Source organism: Caloenas nicobarica, chromosome 5 (assembly GCF_036013445.1).
Source record: "Caloenas nicobarica isolate bCalNic1 chromosome 5, bCalNic1.hap1, whole genome shotgun sequence".
NCBI lineage: Eukaryota > Metazoa > Chordata > Aves > Columbiformes > Columbidae > Caloenas > Caloenas nicobarica.
Genome location: NC_088249.1, coordinates 36,937,346 through 36,952,208, shown reverse-complemented (window position 1 = coordinate 36,952,208; position 14,863 = coordinate 36,937,346). Strand labels below are relative to the sequence as shown.

Here is a 14,863-nt window from a genome sequence, read left to right as displayed (position 1 = left end):
CTACAAAGGGGTAAGTGCTGCCAACAGTTGGAAATGCACAAAGCAAAAATACTGTGTGTCCCACCACACTCTGCCCAAACCGAAGATTGCAGATATGGGTGTCCCTGCCCCACTGTTGACTTTACAATTGTATCTGAGATTAAGTAAGAAACAATTCTGGAAAAACTGCTGGTAGTTGAAACAAGCCCTGTAGCCTCCAAGAGACCAGTCTCCACAACCCAAGCCTTCACTGTTACAGTAATGTGACACTGGAGAGTGATAACACAGGAGGTACTGATAACAGTGAACTGGGTGGATACCCTAAGCTAGGCAGGTACACTGCTGTGCAGGAGAGGAGCTTGCGATTCACAACCACCAAAGATAAGGACAGTCATTGCAGACGGTCCTTGACCTGTCAGCATGGCCCAAGCTGTAGTGTTGAAACATAAGTAAAACCAGACTCTTGGGGACCAGCAACATGATTTTGCCTTTCTGCACTAACAAAAAGTCCTTTGCAGTTCAGCAAAGAAACAGGCAGGCTGATGCTGCTTTTAGCAGGCTTCTCAGTATTTTTATTGTTGTACAACACATGGATGAACACTTTGTCAGAGAGGAAGATGCAAGACTTCAGTCCACTGACTCTACTAGGCCTACGGCTCCCACGTCCTTCCTACAGCGTTAGATTCCCAAGGCCTGGCACAGCTTTGCTAAGCATGTCTTCTGAGCCTGGATAGTAATGCATTTGCAGTTCATTTCTGCCCAACTTGCAACAGGTGCAGAAACTACTTTTCTATGTCCTTAATCCAACCCTTTTCTATGTCTACTTTAAGCAGCTTTGCAGTGCACCAATACTTAGGTGAAATCTGTGCTCTCTCAAAGCCCGATTGCCTGTGGGTTGCACAGGGCTTTACAGTAAGAAAATAAGGGGTTCAGCTGCTCACAAGAAGCATTGGCACTGTGTGCATATCTGCAAGCACAAGTCATGCTGATATACTTGCTCCTTTGTGCAAGGGGATGTTAAGGTTTGCAACTGAATAATGGTTTGGTGGCAGAAATGCAAACATTACTGTAACCCATTACATGCAAAGTGTCCCTCTAATACTAAGAGCCTTCAAAAGCAAAGGGAGGAACAGAACAGTGACTCCAAGCCCTGTACAAGACAACTGTACAATTTACATATATATTTATATACAGTATATAAAATTCTCTTTCTTTGAGTCCCAGTGAACTCATTTGTATGTCATCAGTAGCTGTTCCAATTTTTAAAAGTCATGATCCTGCTTCCCCCCACTCTCCAAAGTATTAGATAATGGCATTGAAAAGCAACTAAAACCAACCCCAAACCCACACCAATCATTAAAAAGTGCAAACGTTCTGGGTGCCACTTCTGCTACGCTGGATGTTGCTGATGCTGCATGCTTGCTCACAAGCAGCGAGGTATCTGTCCGTCTGTCGCTGGATCTTTCTTTCCTTTGGGTTGGCTCCTGCCTTCCCTTCCTGTCTTCTGCTGCTACACCAGGCGACCTACTGAAAAGATGGGGTGGCAAGGATGAAAAACAAACAAACAAAAAATCAGAAGCAAGGAAAGTGAGGAAAAGAGGCACACTAAAACCAAAAGGGCACCTGACTGATAAAGATACTGTACAGCTTCTGCTGCAGCCATGGCCCCAGAAGGCTGAGTTCCCAGAGTAAGCTGTGAGGCTGAAAACAACCAGGGGCTAATGAGACAGCCTGGCTGAAAAAAGCATTGAATGAGTCACACAAAGCCCTAGGGACTGACGTATTTTTAAACACAAACCACCGCTTTCCCTCCCCCTCCTTGGAAACGGGCATGCAGTCTGGGGAAAAAAACTGGTCCAACATCTCTCCCTCTGCTCTCTGTCCTGCCAGGGCTGATGCAGAAGCCCCTGGAGCTGCAGGCATCTGGCCGGCCTTGGAGGCAGCAGGCATGCAGGGTGAGAGCAAACCGCCTCTCCCCAGCTCTGCCACAGCTGCCACAGCACAGGGCAGCTGTCTCCCTGCTCAGTGGTTCTTGGAGAACTGCCTGCACGAGGTGCTCCAAAGCCCACCAAGCTACTGAATCTGTGGTGGGGATACAGCATACTGGGGGTCCCAGGACCCTGCTGAACTGTTAGTGTCCCAGTGGATGGTGTGAGGTTGCTGCTTGGCGTTTCAGATGGATGCACACTCCTCCAAGCTTGTTTCATCAGAAAGCTTTTGTTAAGCCCCTCATCAAAGGTTCTTAAAGAACCAAAGCTCTTATGATATCAGAGCGAGAGCTCTGCGCATTAATTAGAGGTGTAAACACAGTGAAGAGAAGGCAGAAGTATGGGTTTGGTTTTCAGAAATGAGAAAGGTTACCAGACAAGCCTCACTGGGATCGGTGCTAATTGACATGCCCTGCCATGTGGAGTGACTACTGTCAAATGCAAAGTTATTCCAGATAGTCATATTTGAAACTGACTGCGCAGCTCTGCAAAAGTTGCTCACAGTTGCTCACACATGAAAACAGAAGATTGACTTCAATGTCTATAGATGCAAAGCAGCACACGAGTGGGAAGTGGGGATGACCTGTCTTACACTAAGCACTTCAGGTGACTAGGAAAGAGGTTGAAGCCACAGTACACAATTTTTTGAATGCTTCTGCTCAGCTCTTAGCAGCAGACAAAAATCAAATACATGCTCAGAACGGAGGACACACCAGGAAACATCACTACATCAATGTATAAGGCTTAGCTGTTCTTTATCTTCAGTTCTCTGTTCAGCTCATCTCATGAGGACCAGATAAGGTACCCAGAAAGGTAAGGAGGATAGAAGAGGTATGGGAAGGCTTCTGTTATTAAGCAAATACATAGCCTAGGTGTTTACACAGAATGAAGTCTAACCAGATGTATGTTGCAGGGCTATAGAACAACAAGTGGCATGGGAAACACAGGCAGGGGAGAACTGCTCACTGTTATTCACAATTCAAAACGAGAAGCATCCAAATGAAACTATGAGGCAAGCAGGTCTAAAAGCAAAACAAATAAAAGTTGTTCTTCACATGATTCACTGCCACAAAATACAGAGGAGAGCAGACCTTCACTGGGATAGAGAATTTCATGGGAACCTGTCCAGAGAGTAATACAATGTAAACACAAGAAATCACATAAATCATTGCTTGCTAGAAGCAGGGAGAATAGGGTAGGGGAGCGTTTCTCCCGTAGTTGCTGTATCCTGTTCTAATTCCTTAGCAGTGCGCTGTCTGCCGCAGCTGAACACACAGTGCTGAACTTTGAAGTGACGCAGTGGAGCTGCATGCTATTATATTCACATCTCTTATGAACAACTTTGGTTTCCAGCTGTTTCTATATTTATATTTGTGAACAGGGGAGAGCAGGGGAGAATGAATTCTGGGACACGTGGTTATCATAGGAAAAAAGGAAACATTTTGACAAGATACTCACTTAAAGGGTTAAGGCCTTGTCTTTTTCCATTGGGGAAACTGCTCAGGCTACCTGTAAAATCCAAGAACCATGTTAAAGGCAATAAATGCCCTGGCATGACAAAGGAGCCTCCCCACTGCCTGCTGCCAGATGACAGGTTCAGACGAGCTCTTCTGTGTGTGCACACAGCAAATCCTGCCAGCACACCATAAGATTCACATGCCAGAGTCAGATCAATATGCTTGAGATGTGCGATGTTAAATACCTGGTGTTGTAGTACCTGAACATCATCAAATCCATAGATTTGGTGTGGGCAAGAAGCAACAATTACAAGGTTAAACTAAACTGTGGAAGGATGAAGAAGAAGAAGGGAAGGATGCAAGTAGAGTCATGAAATTTCCCTAAACAGTTTCTGCTAACAGCAAGCAAAATAATGTCATGTAGTCGGGGCTGGGGGGAATAGGCAGAAAAGTGAAGGTGCAGGCAATACACATAGCCCAAGTTTACTAAATCTTTATCTTGGACCAAACAATCAAGCAGGTGTCTAAAATCAAAGATCTGAACTCATATCCAGCCAAATGGCAGGAACAGACTGCAAAGCTGCGACTGCATCGTGAGATACAGGCACACGCACCCTACACCAGATGGAGCTCATGACAAGGGCTCTCACCTCAACAATAAACCTGTTACTACCATGCACTGGGTACAGACAGCTCAGGGATTACAGGAGCTCTGGAAAGCACATTACATTTCCTGCTAGCTCCTTGGTCTGATTTCAGATGAGGGATTAGCTGGAAATGGGAACTCCTGCTCCCAGCCAGAGGCAGTAAGCCTGTTGCCTCCCTCCAGTGCAGCCCAATCTGACTCATCTTTGATTTGTGCATGCATCTGACCTGATTGCACAGCTTGCTTTCCACATTAAGTGCTTTTCACACTCGCAGATAAAGCAAACGTAGCTTCATGCAAGAGCAAGATGCTGAGGAGCTCAGAGAGCAGGAGTGAGACTGGGGCAGCCCCGGGAGATGGGAAGCTGGGCTGCAGGACAGAAGTAGAACCACTGGAAAGGAAAAGAGATGGGGCAGGAAAGGTGGCAGTGGCTGAGTTTGAAATGGGTTGCAATGCAGAATCTGTTGGCTTTAGGGACTGTTAATAGGAGAAACTGTATAAACATAGTAAGTTATGCCAGGCTCGTATCAGCTGTCTGCCCTGGAGAGATCAGAGGCACCATCATTGTTCACTTATTTCTGCACCCATGTATAAAAAGCAGAGCTCTTTTGCCAAGAGGTAGATTCCTCCAGAGCTAATTGGGACCCTCAGTGAAAACCCATGTGCTTTGCAAGCCACGGAGCCCAGGCCGCTCCCAGGGCTGGGCCCACAAAGGGCGTTGCTGGGCACAGCCCAGTCACAGTGGCTGCCAGCATCCATGGGAAATATCTGAAAAAACCCCTCCTTTTGCATCCAGTGCAGCCAAGACCACTGTGCATTGCTGTGAATGAGACATATTTGTCTTGGCAAAGAGGTAGGGAGCTCCAGGTGAGTCGATGCAAAAGGCAGGGATGCTCCAGGCTGGGCAGGGCACGCCTTTGCTGCAGCCTGGTGGGACTCTGGGCTTTCTGTGGGGCTGGCCCCATAGATCCATCCTGGGAAACCAGCCTGGAGCTTATTACCTGTCACTCCAAAAGCAGAGAGTATTGCCTTCAGCCGGCTGCCTTCAATACAGTCACAGGCCAGCCACCAACACCTACAGAAGACAAACCCCACCAAAGCAACACTGCATCAAGCATAAAGGTGACATGAAAGAGAGGAAAGAATATGGCAGATAGTGACAGCAGGTTACTAACATATACCTGGGAAAGCCTTGGGTATTATAAGGTAACATCCACAAAGTTTCATAATGCGGAGTATTTGCTCAGCCTTACAAGTACACTGTTTTGGGTAACAATTCTGGCCACACTAGGTTAGGCCAGGTGTATTTCAAAAGGAAAAGCCCCAAGGAAACCCCAGCAGCTTTTTATAGGTAGAAATGATTCCTCAGACTTACTGAGCAAAGCTCTCCCCTTTGACCAGGGCGGTCAGGGAACATGCTACCATGAGCCCTATCTTGTGTCCTCAACACAGTACTGTAGTACTGTTTCATACTAACCATCAGTAACTTTCTTCAAGATTAAAGGTGACAAACTACAGCATCTCTATTGAGGTCCAAAGTGGGATATCCAAAAAAGGCAAATAAAACCAAGCACTGAACCAGAGGAGCTTGTTTACATTCTGATCTAATTGTAAGTAGATGTACTCTGAATTTGCTTTCATTAACTCAGTCATTACCTGGTTACAGTTTTCTCATAGCCTCTCAGATTGTTGTAAACTTTCTACTATCACCAGTTCAGAGGCAGTGGTACAGAACATCCTCACTCCCAAAAGCCTCCCAAGCATGCAGAGAATCAGTCATTTGTGAGGATACCAATAAGAAGGGTCCCAAACATCACTGAATTAAACCTGCTACTTAGATTGTCCATTCACTGGCAGGCTCTCTTCCTATACCTCTCGAGTGGATGAACTACAAGACAGGGACTAAGGGAGCAAAGTCGCTCCCACTGTAAGAGAAGATCAGGTTCGTGACCACCTGAGGAACCTGAACATACATGAGTCTATGGGACCTGACAAGATTCATCCCAGAGTCCTGAGGGAACTGGCAGATGCAGTTGCCAAGCCATTCTCCATATTTGAGAAGTCATGGCAGTCAGGTGAAGCCCCTGGTGACTGGAAAAAAGGAAACATTGCACTCATTTTTTTTAAGAAGGGTAGACAGGAGGACCCTGTGAACTACCGACCTGTCAGCCTCACCTATATGCCTGGAAAGATCATAGAACAGGTCCTCCTAGAAGCTATGTTAAGGCATATGGAGGACAGGGAAGTGATTCAACACAGACAGCAAAGCTTCACCAAGGGCAAGTCTTGCCTGAGCAACCTATTGGCCTTCTCTGATGGAGTGACTACATCAGTGGATGAAGGAAGGGCTACGGATGTTGCCTATCTGGCCTTTGACACAGTCCTCCATAACATCCTTCTCTCTAAATTGGAGAGATATGGATTTGACGGGTGGACTGTTCAATGGATAAGGAATTGGTTGGATAGTCACATCCAGAGGGTAGTTGTCAATGGATCAATGTCTGGTCAGACACTGGTGACAAGTGGTGTCCCTCAGTGGTCTGTATTGGGACCAGTACTGTTTAGCATTTTCATCAATGACATAGTGGGATCAAGTGCACCCTCACCGAGTTGGCAGATGACACCAAGCTGAGTGGTGTGGTTGACATGCGTGAGGGATGAGATACCATCCAGAGGGACTTGGACAAGCTCAAAAGTGTGCCCATGTGAATCCTATGAGGTTCAACAACACCAAGTGCAAGGTCCTGCACCTGGGTTGGGGCAAATCCTGGTATCAGTACAGGCTGGGGGACGAAGTGGTTGAGAGCAGCCCTGAAGAGAAGGACTTGGGGGTACTGGTGGATGAAAAGCTGGACATGATCCAGCAATGTGTGCTTGCAGCCCAGAAGGCCAATCATATTTTGGGCTTCATCAAAAGGAACGCGGCCAGCAGGTCGAGGGAGGTGATTCTGCCCCTCTGCTCTGCTCTGGTGAGACCCCACCTGGAGTCCTGTGTCCAGCTCTGGAGCCCTCAGCACAGGAAAGACATGGACCTGTTGGAGAGGGGCCAGAGGAGGCCACAGAGATGATCAGAGGGCTGGAACAGCTCTGCTGTGAGGACAGGCTGACAGAGTTGGGGTTGTTCAACCTGGAGAAGAGAAGGCTCCAGGGAGACCTTATTGCAGCCTTTCAGTGCTTAAAAGGGGCCTACAAGAAAGATGGGGACAGACTTTTTTTTTTTAGCAGGGGCTGTAGTGACAGAACAAGGGGTAATGGTTTTAAAGTAAAGGAGGAGAGATTCAGATTACATATAAGGAAGAATATTTTTACAATGAGGGTGGTGAAACACTGGCACAGGTTGCCCAGAGGTGGTAGATGTCCCATCCCTGGAGACATTCAAGGCCAGACTGGATGGGGCTCTGAGCAACCTGATCTAGTTGAAGATGTCCCTGCTTATTGCAGGGGATTGGACTAGATGACCTTTAAAGGTCACATCCAATCCAAACTATTCTATTATTATTTTTCCTTCTTCTGTAGTATTTGCTCAGCTCCAGTAGAAAGTGATATACTGTTTAATTACACACACACCCTTCTCTTCACCCCTCCTTTTAATGAAGACATTTTGATCTTGTTTCTGGACTGTGCTCTTGGTAGCTGGCTGTTGGCACAGGAGGTGGCTGCATTCCACCCCAGAAGTCCTCATGGCCTGTGAAGCGCGCCCAACACCTACCATCTGACAAACTTTTGGATGGCAAAGCAATCACAGGATCTGAACTGGCACAAGGAAACTTCCCGTCGGCTGGCGGAGGGACACTTTGCTGCTTAATCCCTTAGCTCCTCTTTGGGCGTGCACAAAATGCTGACTTTGTCTTCTGAATTTGGAAGAATATAGAGGTAAAACTCAAGTCCAGCATTTTGCAGCCAGCACAACTAGTATAAGCCTTGCTCAGATCTGCAGTCCTCCTCTCTGAGATCGGTGAACTCCAATTAATCTTGGGTCCAGTAACTTTCCAGCGAAGCTTTATAGTGCGTGTCTATATCCTCTCAAGGACCCTGCCTTTTGACTAATGCATAGAGCTAAATTTATTCTTTGATCACAGATGGTTCCTCCCTTAACTCAGGCTGTGCAGACTGCACTGATGAATGCTAACTTTTAACAGGCTGTAAATCAGTCTGTTTTCCTTCCACAATTCCTCAAACAGACAATCCTAGTTCAAATGATGGCAAAGACTGCTCCTGGTGTACTCTGAGCTACAAGCCCTCTCTGCCTGTTCTGCTCCTGTTTAAGATACCATTCGCAGGTTTCTGCAAGCCCTCAAAGGCTGTGTCTCTGTGGCTACTCCATTCTGAGATCCAGGAACAGCATTTTTCCATCTGAGTTGCCCCTGATGGAAACACATCTGGTTTAAGCAGAGGTGCAAGAGCTGTGCAAACTGGCCACCAGACCCAGCAAACTTCCCAGCAACTTTCTGGGTCATCATAAAGATGGAAAAGTGGAAGGGTTGCTGGTGGGCTGGACAGCTATCTTCCACACCGAAGAAACATTGGCTGGCAGCACCCACGTATTAAGTTACCACAGGCATCAAGAACCTGCTGAGGAGTGAAGATAGACAGAACTATGCATCTCAGACAGATTTGATCCTAAGATGGAAAGAGCTCAGATTCAGGTTTGTCCATATGAATATCCCAGCTGAATTCTCCCACATAAATCTTATTTATTTAGACTGTCTAGTGCCCAAGAGGCATACAACAGTGCTGATTTATCTGAACTCTGTGCTTCCTTCAAGTGACAGTATTTCCATGTTTGGATGGAACTGGCCACCAAAAAAACCCAAACCAATAAACAAACAAACAAACCACCACAAAAAACCCACAACAAAAAAAACCAAACCAACAACCCACCAAAAACACACAACCAACAAACCAAACAAACAAAACCAACAAAAACCAAACTAACCAACAAAAAAGGCAGAACACTGACAAAAATGCAGAAGCCTTAACATTTGTTTTCCTCAGCACTCCAAACCCTACAAAATTTGTATTAAGTTTTAGTTTCAAAATCATTACAACTGTTCAGTGTGCCTAGTAGGAGACACACTTACCTGGAACGATGACCTACTTCCTTTTAGTCCTTACACTGCTGGATACCCAACCAGGATTTGGAACATCTGAGGCAAGCTCATTTGTAGTGAAGTTCATCAAGGGGAAATGACGACCTTCCTTGCCTCCCTCCAACCCTTCCTCATCCAATCCAGACCAGAAAAACCTTTCCAACAAAACTTTTGTTGAAACAGAAGCATTTCCATGAAAAGTTTTGGTTTCACCTGACTGGCAGTTTACAACTGAAAGCAGGCCATCAAAGAGGTTCCCAACTAGCTTTTGGCTTGGACCCACAGTGACCTCAGCCCCAGCAGAGGTTTGGAGGGCATGGTACAGAGAAAGAAACAGAGCAAATACATGGACTAGTTGACTGACTGCATGCACCCATGATCAGGATAAGGCAAAGCCGGAGAAGGGGTAAGCTACTGCTTATTTCTTAATTTAGAAGTTCTTGTGAATAGAAAACAGAGCAAACATCATCTACCACCTCACTAATTCATGACTTCTTAAAAGAGATCCATCACAAACTCGCTTACTGCACCTCTAAAGGACTCTCCCTCAGGTCAGAGCCCCTTTTTGCACACAATCCTGTCATCATACAACAGAAGAAACCATGCAAGGTCAAGGCTGTGTTCTCAGGAAATAGTTGGATAATCAGGCATTCACAACAATGTCTTCCTGCTTTCTTTCCCCTTCACATGGGCTCAAAGATTCACATTTTCTTCCTTCCTTCTCTCCTCTTTTTTTTTTTTTTTCTTTTCCATAAATTAAATTTTGAATGGTTGGTTGGCCAAGGCAGCATATTCCAGAAAGTCTTATTCCAGGCCAAATGGCAATAAAACTTATTTGGCATATTCATCTTATTGGGAAGGTAATAAAATTAAGGAACAGGGTTTCTATTTTTGTATGTCATTCCTCAGTAAGGTACCAATGACTAAGAAAAAAACTTCCACTGAGCTAAGGAAGCTAAATGCTTCTCACAGCTGACAAGTAATGCTATAGGCTTATTATGATAACTAAGATGTTTGCAAAACACCTAGAAAAGGCAACTTCCCAACACTCAGATGCACTGACTCCCTTCCCACTCGTGCTAAACCTGAGGAAAGAACTAAGGAAAGGTTAAGTCTGGAGAAAGGAACTACCCACCCTTCCCAGCTGGCACGATGGTTATAACAAGAGCAGTCTGCACAGCCAAAACACCTGCACAGGAAATGAGTCCCCTGGAATCTCCCTGTTTGCCTTCTCCTGCCAAGCAAGTCTGCTCACAGTCAAGAATGACTGATTAATTATTGAATTTGGGTTGAACAGTTTCAATTTGTAAAATTTCCAAAAATATCAGTTTGGTCCAGGTCCCAAGAGAAGATGAGGTGAAGATGAAAGAGGAAGAAAAGGAAGGAGGGTGGGTTGGTTGCTCAGGCACTAAACAGAAAGGAAAATATGTTATTTATATGTCCTATTTCTCCTTCAATCTTAAAGTACAATATCTCTCTGAAAAAGGGCAATCCTGCACTTTCTTTCTGAGATGTTCTCTTTGCATCATCCACTTTCCTGCAAGCTGGATTTAGCAACTAAAATAAATATTATTTCTGTTAGTCAACAGGGTCTTTGAGGAAGGACTGGGTCTGTGCTGGCTCATACATCATCCAGCCTACATGGCTGAGACAACAGAATACTGTTAGCAGTGTATTAGTCAGAAGGGACCTGATCTGAACTACAGTTTCCAAGGACTTCTACAGTACAAGCAGGGTTGCGGGCAAGCTCATCTTTTTGCCCTGTTTCTGTATAGTGCTTCGCACAAAGGTCCACGATAAGGGATACAAGACAGAACTGTAACACAACTAACTACATTTGCATGGTGGGGTGTGAATCCCACTCATTTTCTCACACAAACTGTGGTACTTCTGAATCACCCGGGAGGAAACTGATTCCTGAGTTTGCTTTAAATCCATGTCAGCCTTACATGCTCATGCAGTGGGGAAGGAAAGACACTCACCTCCTTCCTTGCTGACTCCCAAGCACCCTTTCAGCTCCTGAAGAGAGATGGACTTGTCCTTGTTGAGGTCACAGTAGTCAGTGAAACGTCGGGCACATTTCTTGGGCTTGGCTTTCTTCTTTACGTAACGCTTGAAAGGCTTAAGCTCCCGCTTGTTGATGTCATTGCTGCTGTTGTTGTCCAGCTGGCTGAAGTACCAGTGTACCACTCGCTCCTCCAGTGTGTGGCTGGGGTCTGGCTCAGAGAACCTGGAACAGAGGAAGCACAGGCCCCCAACAAGGGGCTACTCTCACCAACACCGTCAAGCACGTGCTGAGGAGCCAGAGCTGCTCACCTAGTCAGACACACACTACGCCACATTTAAAGGAGGCAAAATATGCAGGTCTTACAATCTCCTCCTTTTAGCTGGGCTCTTCTGAGAGAGATGAACTTTTTCTAAACGTCTCATTTAGCATTAACAAGTGGTGCCAAAGATTCCTGGAGACTGATACGCTCAGTAGCTCTGCTTCTCCTCACATCACTTGCTGAAACTCTGCCTAATCCCAGAATGATCCCCTTTAGAGGGCAAGAGGCTCCATGGTTCTTTCGACCCTTGGGCTCTCATTCAAGTTACCAGCGGGAGAGCTGTGAGTGTCAGCTGTCATGGTGGTTTCTGTGATAGCAACATCTAGACTTCAGAAAAGGAACAAATTCATTTAATGCAAGACACATTCATTACTTGAAAATGTCCTTGGCAAGATGCAACATTCTTGCTGTATCTATTTATACGATCTGAACTCCTGTGCTGTATTTTCAGCATATTTAATGCTTTACACATGCTTGATTTATACACAAAAATTTCATAGCAGACAAGCACCACAAATCCATGGAAAGCAATACTACAGAACTGGTAACTTCAGTTTGCTTCATTTCTTACTCATTGTGATATTACAAGTTTGACATTATTTGGATCACGTTTTCTTTCTGTGCTCAACAAGAAACAATGTCAGAGAGGAGGAGGAAAAGCAACAGTTGAAGATGCACAAATAGAGAATGCTGTGATTCAACATAAAGCCATAGCTAAATAGGCAGTGTTATGTCATACCATTTCAGTGGTGTCTGGTGCTCTGCAGCAGCAGTAGGAAAGGGATTATTCTTCAGTGATAAAGAACCAAGGAAGAAACTCTTTTTTAAGAAGAATTCTTTAAGAATTGCACTAAACTAGTCTGTCTTTTCTCCATGTGATGAGCGTGCCAACAGAGAAAGCTGAAATGATGCTGAAATGAGGCTGAGCCTTGAGCCTTTTTCCTCTCACAAATAAAGCATTTCAGTGCATGGAAATTAGTGGATAGGTAGTCAAGACATGCTACACTGGCATTGGTTGCTCTGACTTATTCCAGGAGACATCTCCAGCTACTGCCTAAATTCCTTATTGAGCAAGGAGAGAGGGGACAGTTGCATGCTGCAGGCAGCCAGATTCTGATGTGAGCTTGGGGCATTCTAGATGATGGGGAAATATGAACTCAGGTACCTTGTAAAATGCACTCTAAGACTGTCGCCAACCTTGTTTCAGAAACTGGTAGGATATATATTTAAATGGTCACTGAAAATGTCTTTGTTGGGAACTAGAAGGGAGAAAATTATTTTTACCTTACAGTATGACCAGTTCTGCCTCTAAATCAAAGCTACAGAGCCTGAAAAATACAAACCCCACCCTACCATGGTAATTTACATCACTAGTGAATGGGAGTCTGCAATATGCAGAAAGCAAGCACTGGAGCTTAGGTGGAGAACAGAGATCACCATTAACCTTCTCTGATAGCTTTTACAAATGATAATACAATTTAGAAAGGAAGCCCCTATACAGAGACATCTGGATGCTCGCAACAAGTAAACACAAACAGTAGGGAGAGGCAAATAAACTGCACATTTTTCCCCAGGTTTTACTTGAAACTATCTCCATCATTTAATCCTTAGCTGAGAAGCAGCCTGGCATTCAGTCACAGCATCTGGTCAATGTACAGTGGGACAAACACTGTGGAGGAGAAAGAAAAGGTCGGGAATAAGTCTGGCTTAGTTTTGGGAGCCAAAATACAAGGCAAGCCCCTGGAGCCACCTATGGACAAGCAGAAATTGCAAAAATCTCTCAAGGAAACTAAGGAAGTGCCTGGATTTTTCAGAGCCTTGAAACTGTATGTGAAGACCAGGACGACAGGAGAGAATAAAAACACATCCTGTAGCTTGTTTTTATGACATTTACGAACACAGCCATTGGCTTCTCTCCCTTTTGGAAATGAGCTGGCTATCGTTTGAAGAACAGCATGTTTCCAACAGCCACAGGGAAATTCTGTATTTCAAGGGACAATATTCTGCTTTTGCTGGGATAGAGGAATAAAACCTGAGCTTTTGCATATTAGATTCCTCCCATCTGCACCTTGGTCTGCCCTTTGTTTCCTGAAGGCTCATAACTGGAGGGGCAGAAATGGAGAAAATAGCAGAGCATCTTAGAACCAACAGCAGAAAGACAACAGGTAGGACCACAAGCTTCTCTCTACCTGCTGAAGAGACCACAAGCTTCTCTCTATCTGCTGAAGAGACACTCAGAAGCAGGACTGGGAAGTGCCTCTTTTTCAGAGGCATACCAAGAAGGAACTCTTATGAGTTACCAAGAGAGGCAATATAGCTCTCTTCAGGATGTCCATAAAGAAAATCCGGGAAATCCACAGGCTAATACAAATACATTGACTCATGAGGTGATGATACATCAATCTTGGCCATTACAAACATGCTGAGAGCTCATGCTGAAAACTGCAGCATGCTAATGGAGCTAAAGGGAATTAATTTAACTGCTGTGATTGTAGGATGAAGGAAGATACAGCCATTTCTGAGTTTTTACCGCTTATTGTTGGCTGGCTTAGCAGGACTACAGTTCCTGAGTTGGTTCCGTGCCCTTTCTTATGATCATCCAGAATTCCAGTACAGCCACATCATCTCAGTTCAGCCATATCTCCCTAGCTCATGAAATTACATCATACAGCAAAGAAGGCTGAGGTTACAACACCGTATCTAACTATCTTGACTTTGACGGCTGTGCATGCAAGACATTTATGCACCATCCATGAAACATGAACTGATGCAACTTCACAGCCCTGCTAAACCACGTAGCTTTGAGGATGAGCCATGACAACAACCATCCCTGCCAGGTCAGCTGAAATAATCTGGAGGCTTTAATTGTCCTGTAAGCACAGACTTTGCAGGAGTGCTCCAGGAGATTTTCCCTCTCTTACCTCTCCATTGTTGTTGCAAGAGAAATAAATCAGCCCTTAGATGCAAAGTTCATTTGTTGAGCTGCCTCTCTACTCATTCAGACCATAACAGAATCAGAAAAACCAAGAGAGAACAAAGCTACCCTGTACATTTTCAACTCCCAGCAAAACAACATATCTTGCACTAACACCAGTCATACAAACCCCCACTGAATTCCAGTCTCTCATTCCAGTGCTGTAGCAGCTTTGTAAGTCCTAGTAAAGATAGACATTACCAAAATGCAGGCAGCCCTCTCAGTCTTCTCATGTTGACTACGTTACAGCTGTGCTTACTTAATTCTTCCTCTTTAGCACTCTATGGCAAAACAATCAATCCTAAAGCATGAGTGCTGGGGAAGCAAAGAGCTCTGTGCAAGGTGATTTTCCAAATCTAACCTGCTATTGCTGGATCGCTTCTGTACATAAGCCAGCAAAAG

At 45.0% G+C, this 14,863-nt stretch overlaps 1 protein-coding gene across 2 annotated transcripts in view; it reads right to left on the bottom strand.

The window, feature by feature from the left end:
* Positions 1-470: 470 nt before the first annotated feature.
* The window catches only part of SMOC1 (SPARC related modular calcium binding 1), a 129,411-nt gene continuing 115,018 nt past the window's right edge, over positions 471-14,863 (bottom strand). Inside the window, exons 11-13 of one of the 2 annotated variants that reach the window (XM_065636006.1) lie at positions 11,143-11,390; positions 3,426-3,476; positions 471-1,506 (exon numbers count right to left, since the gene is read on the bottom strand). In XM_065636006.1, coding sequence (XP_065492078.1) covers positions 1,490-1,506; positions 3,426-3,476; positions 11,143-11,390 — 316 coding nt within the window. In that variant the 3' untranslated portion in view covers positions 471-1,489. The remainder of the gene's footprint in view (positions 1,507-3,425; positions 3,477-11,142; positions 11,391-14,863) is intronic. The other variant, XM_065636007.1, reaches the window with a different exon arrangement.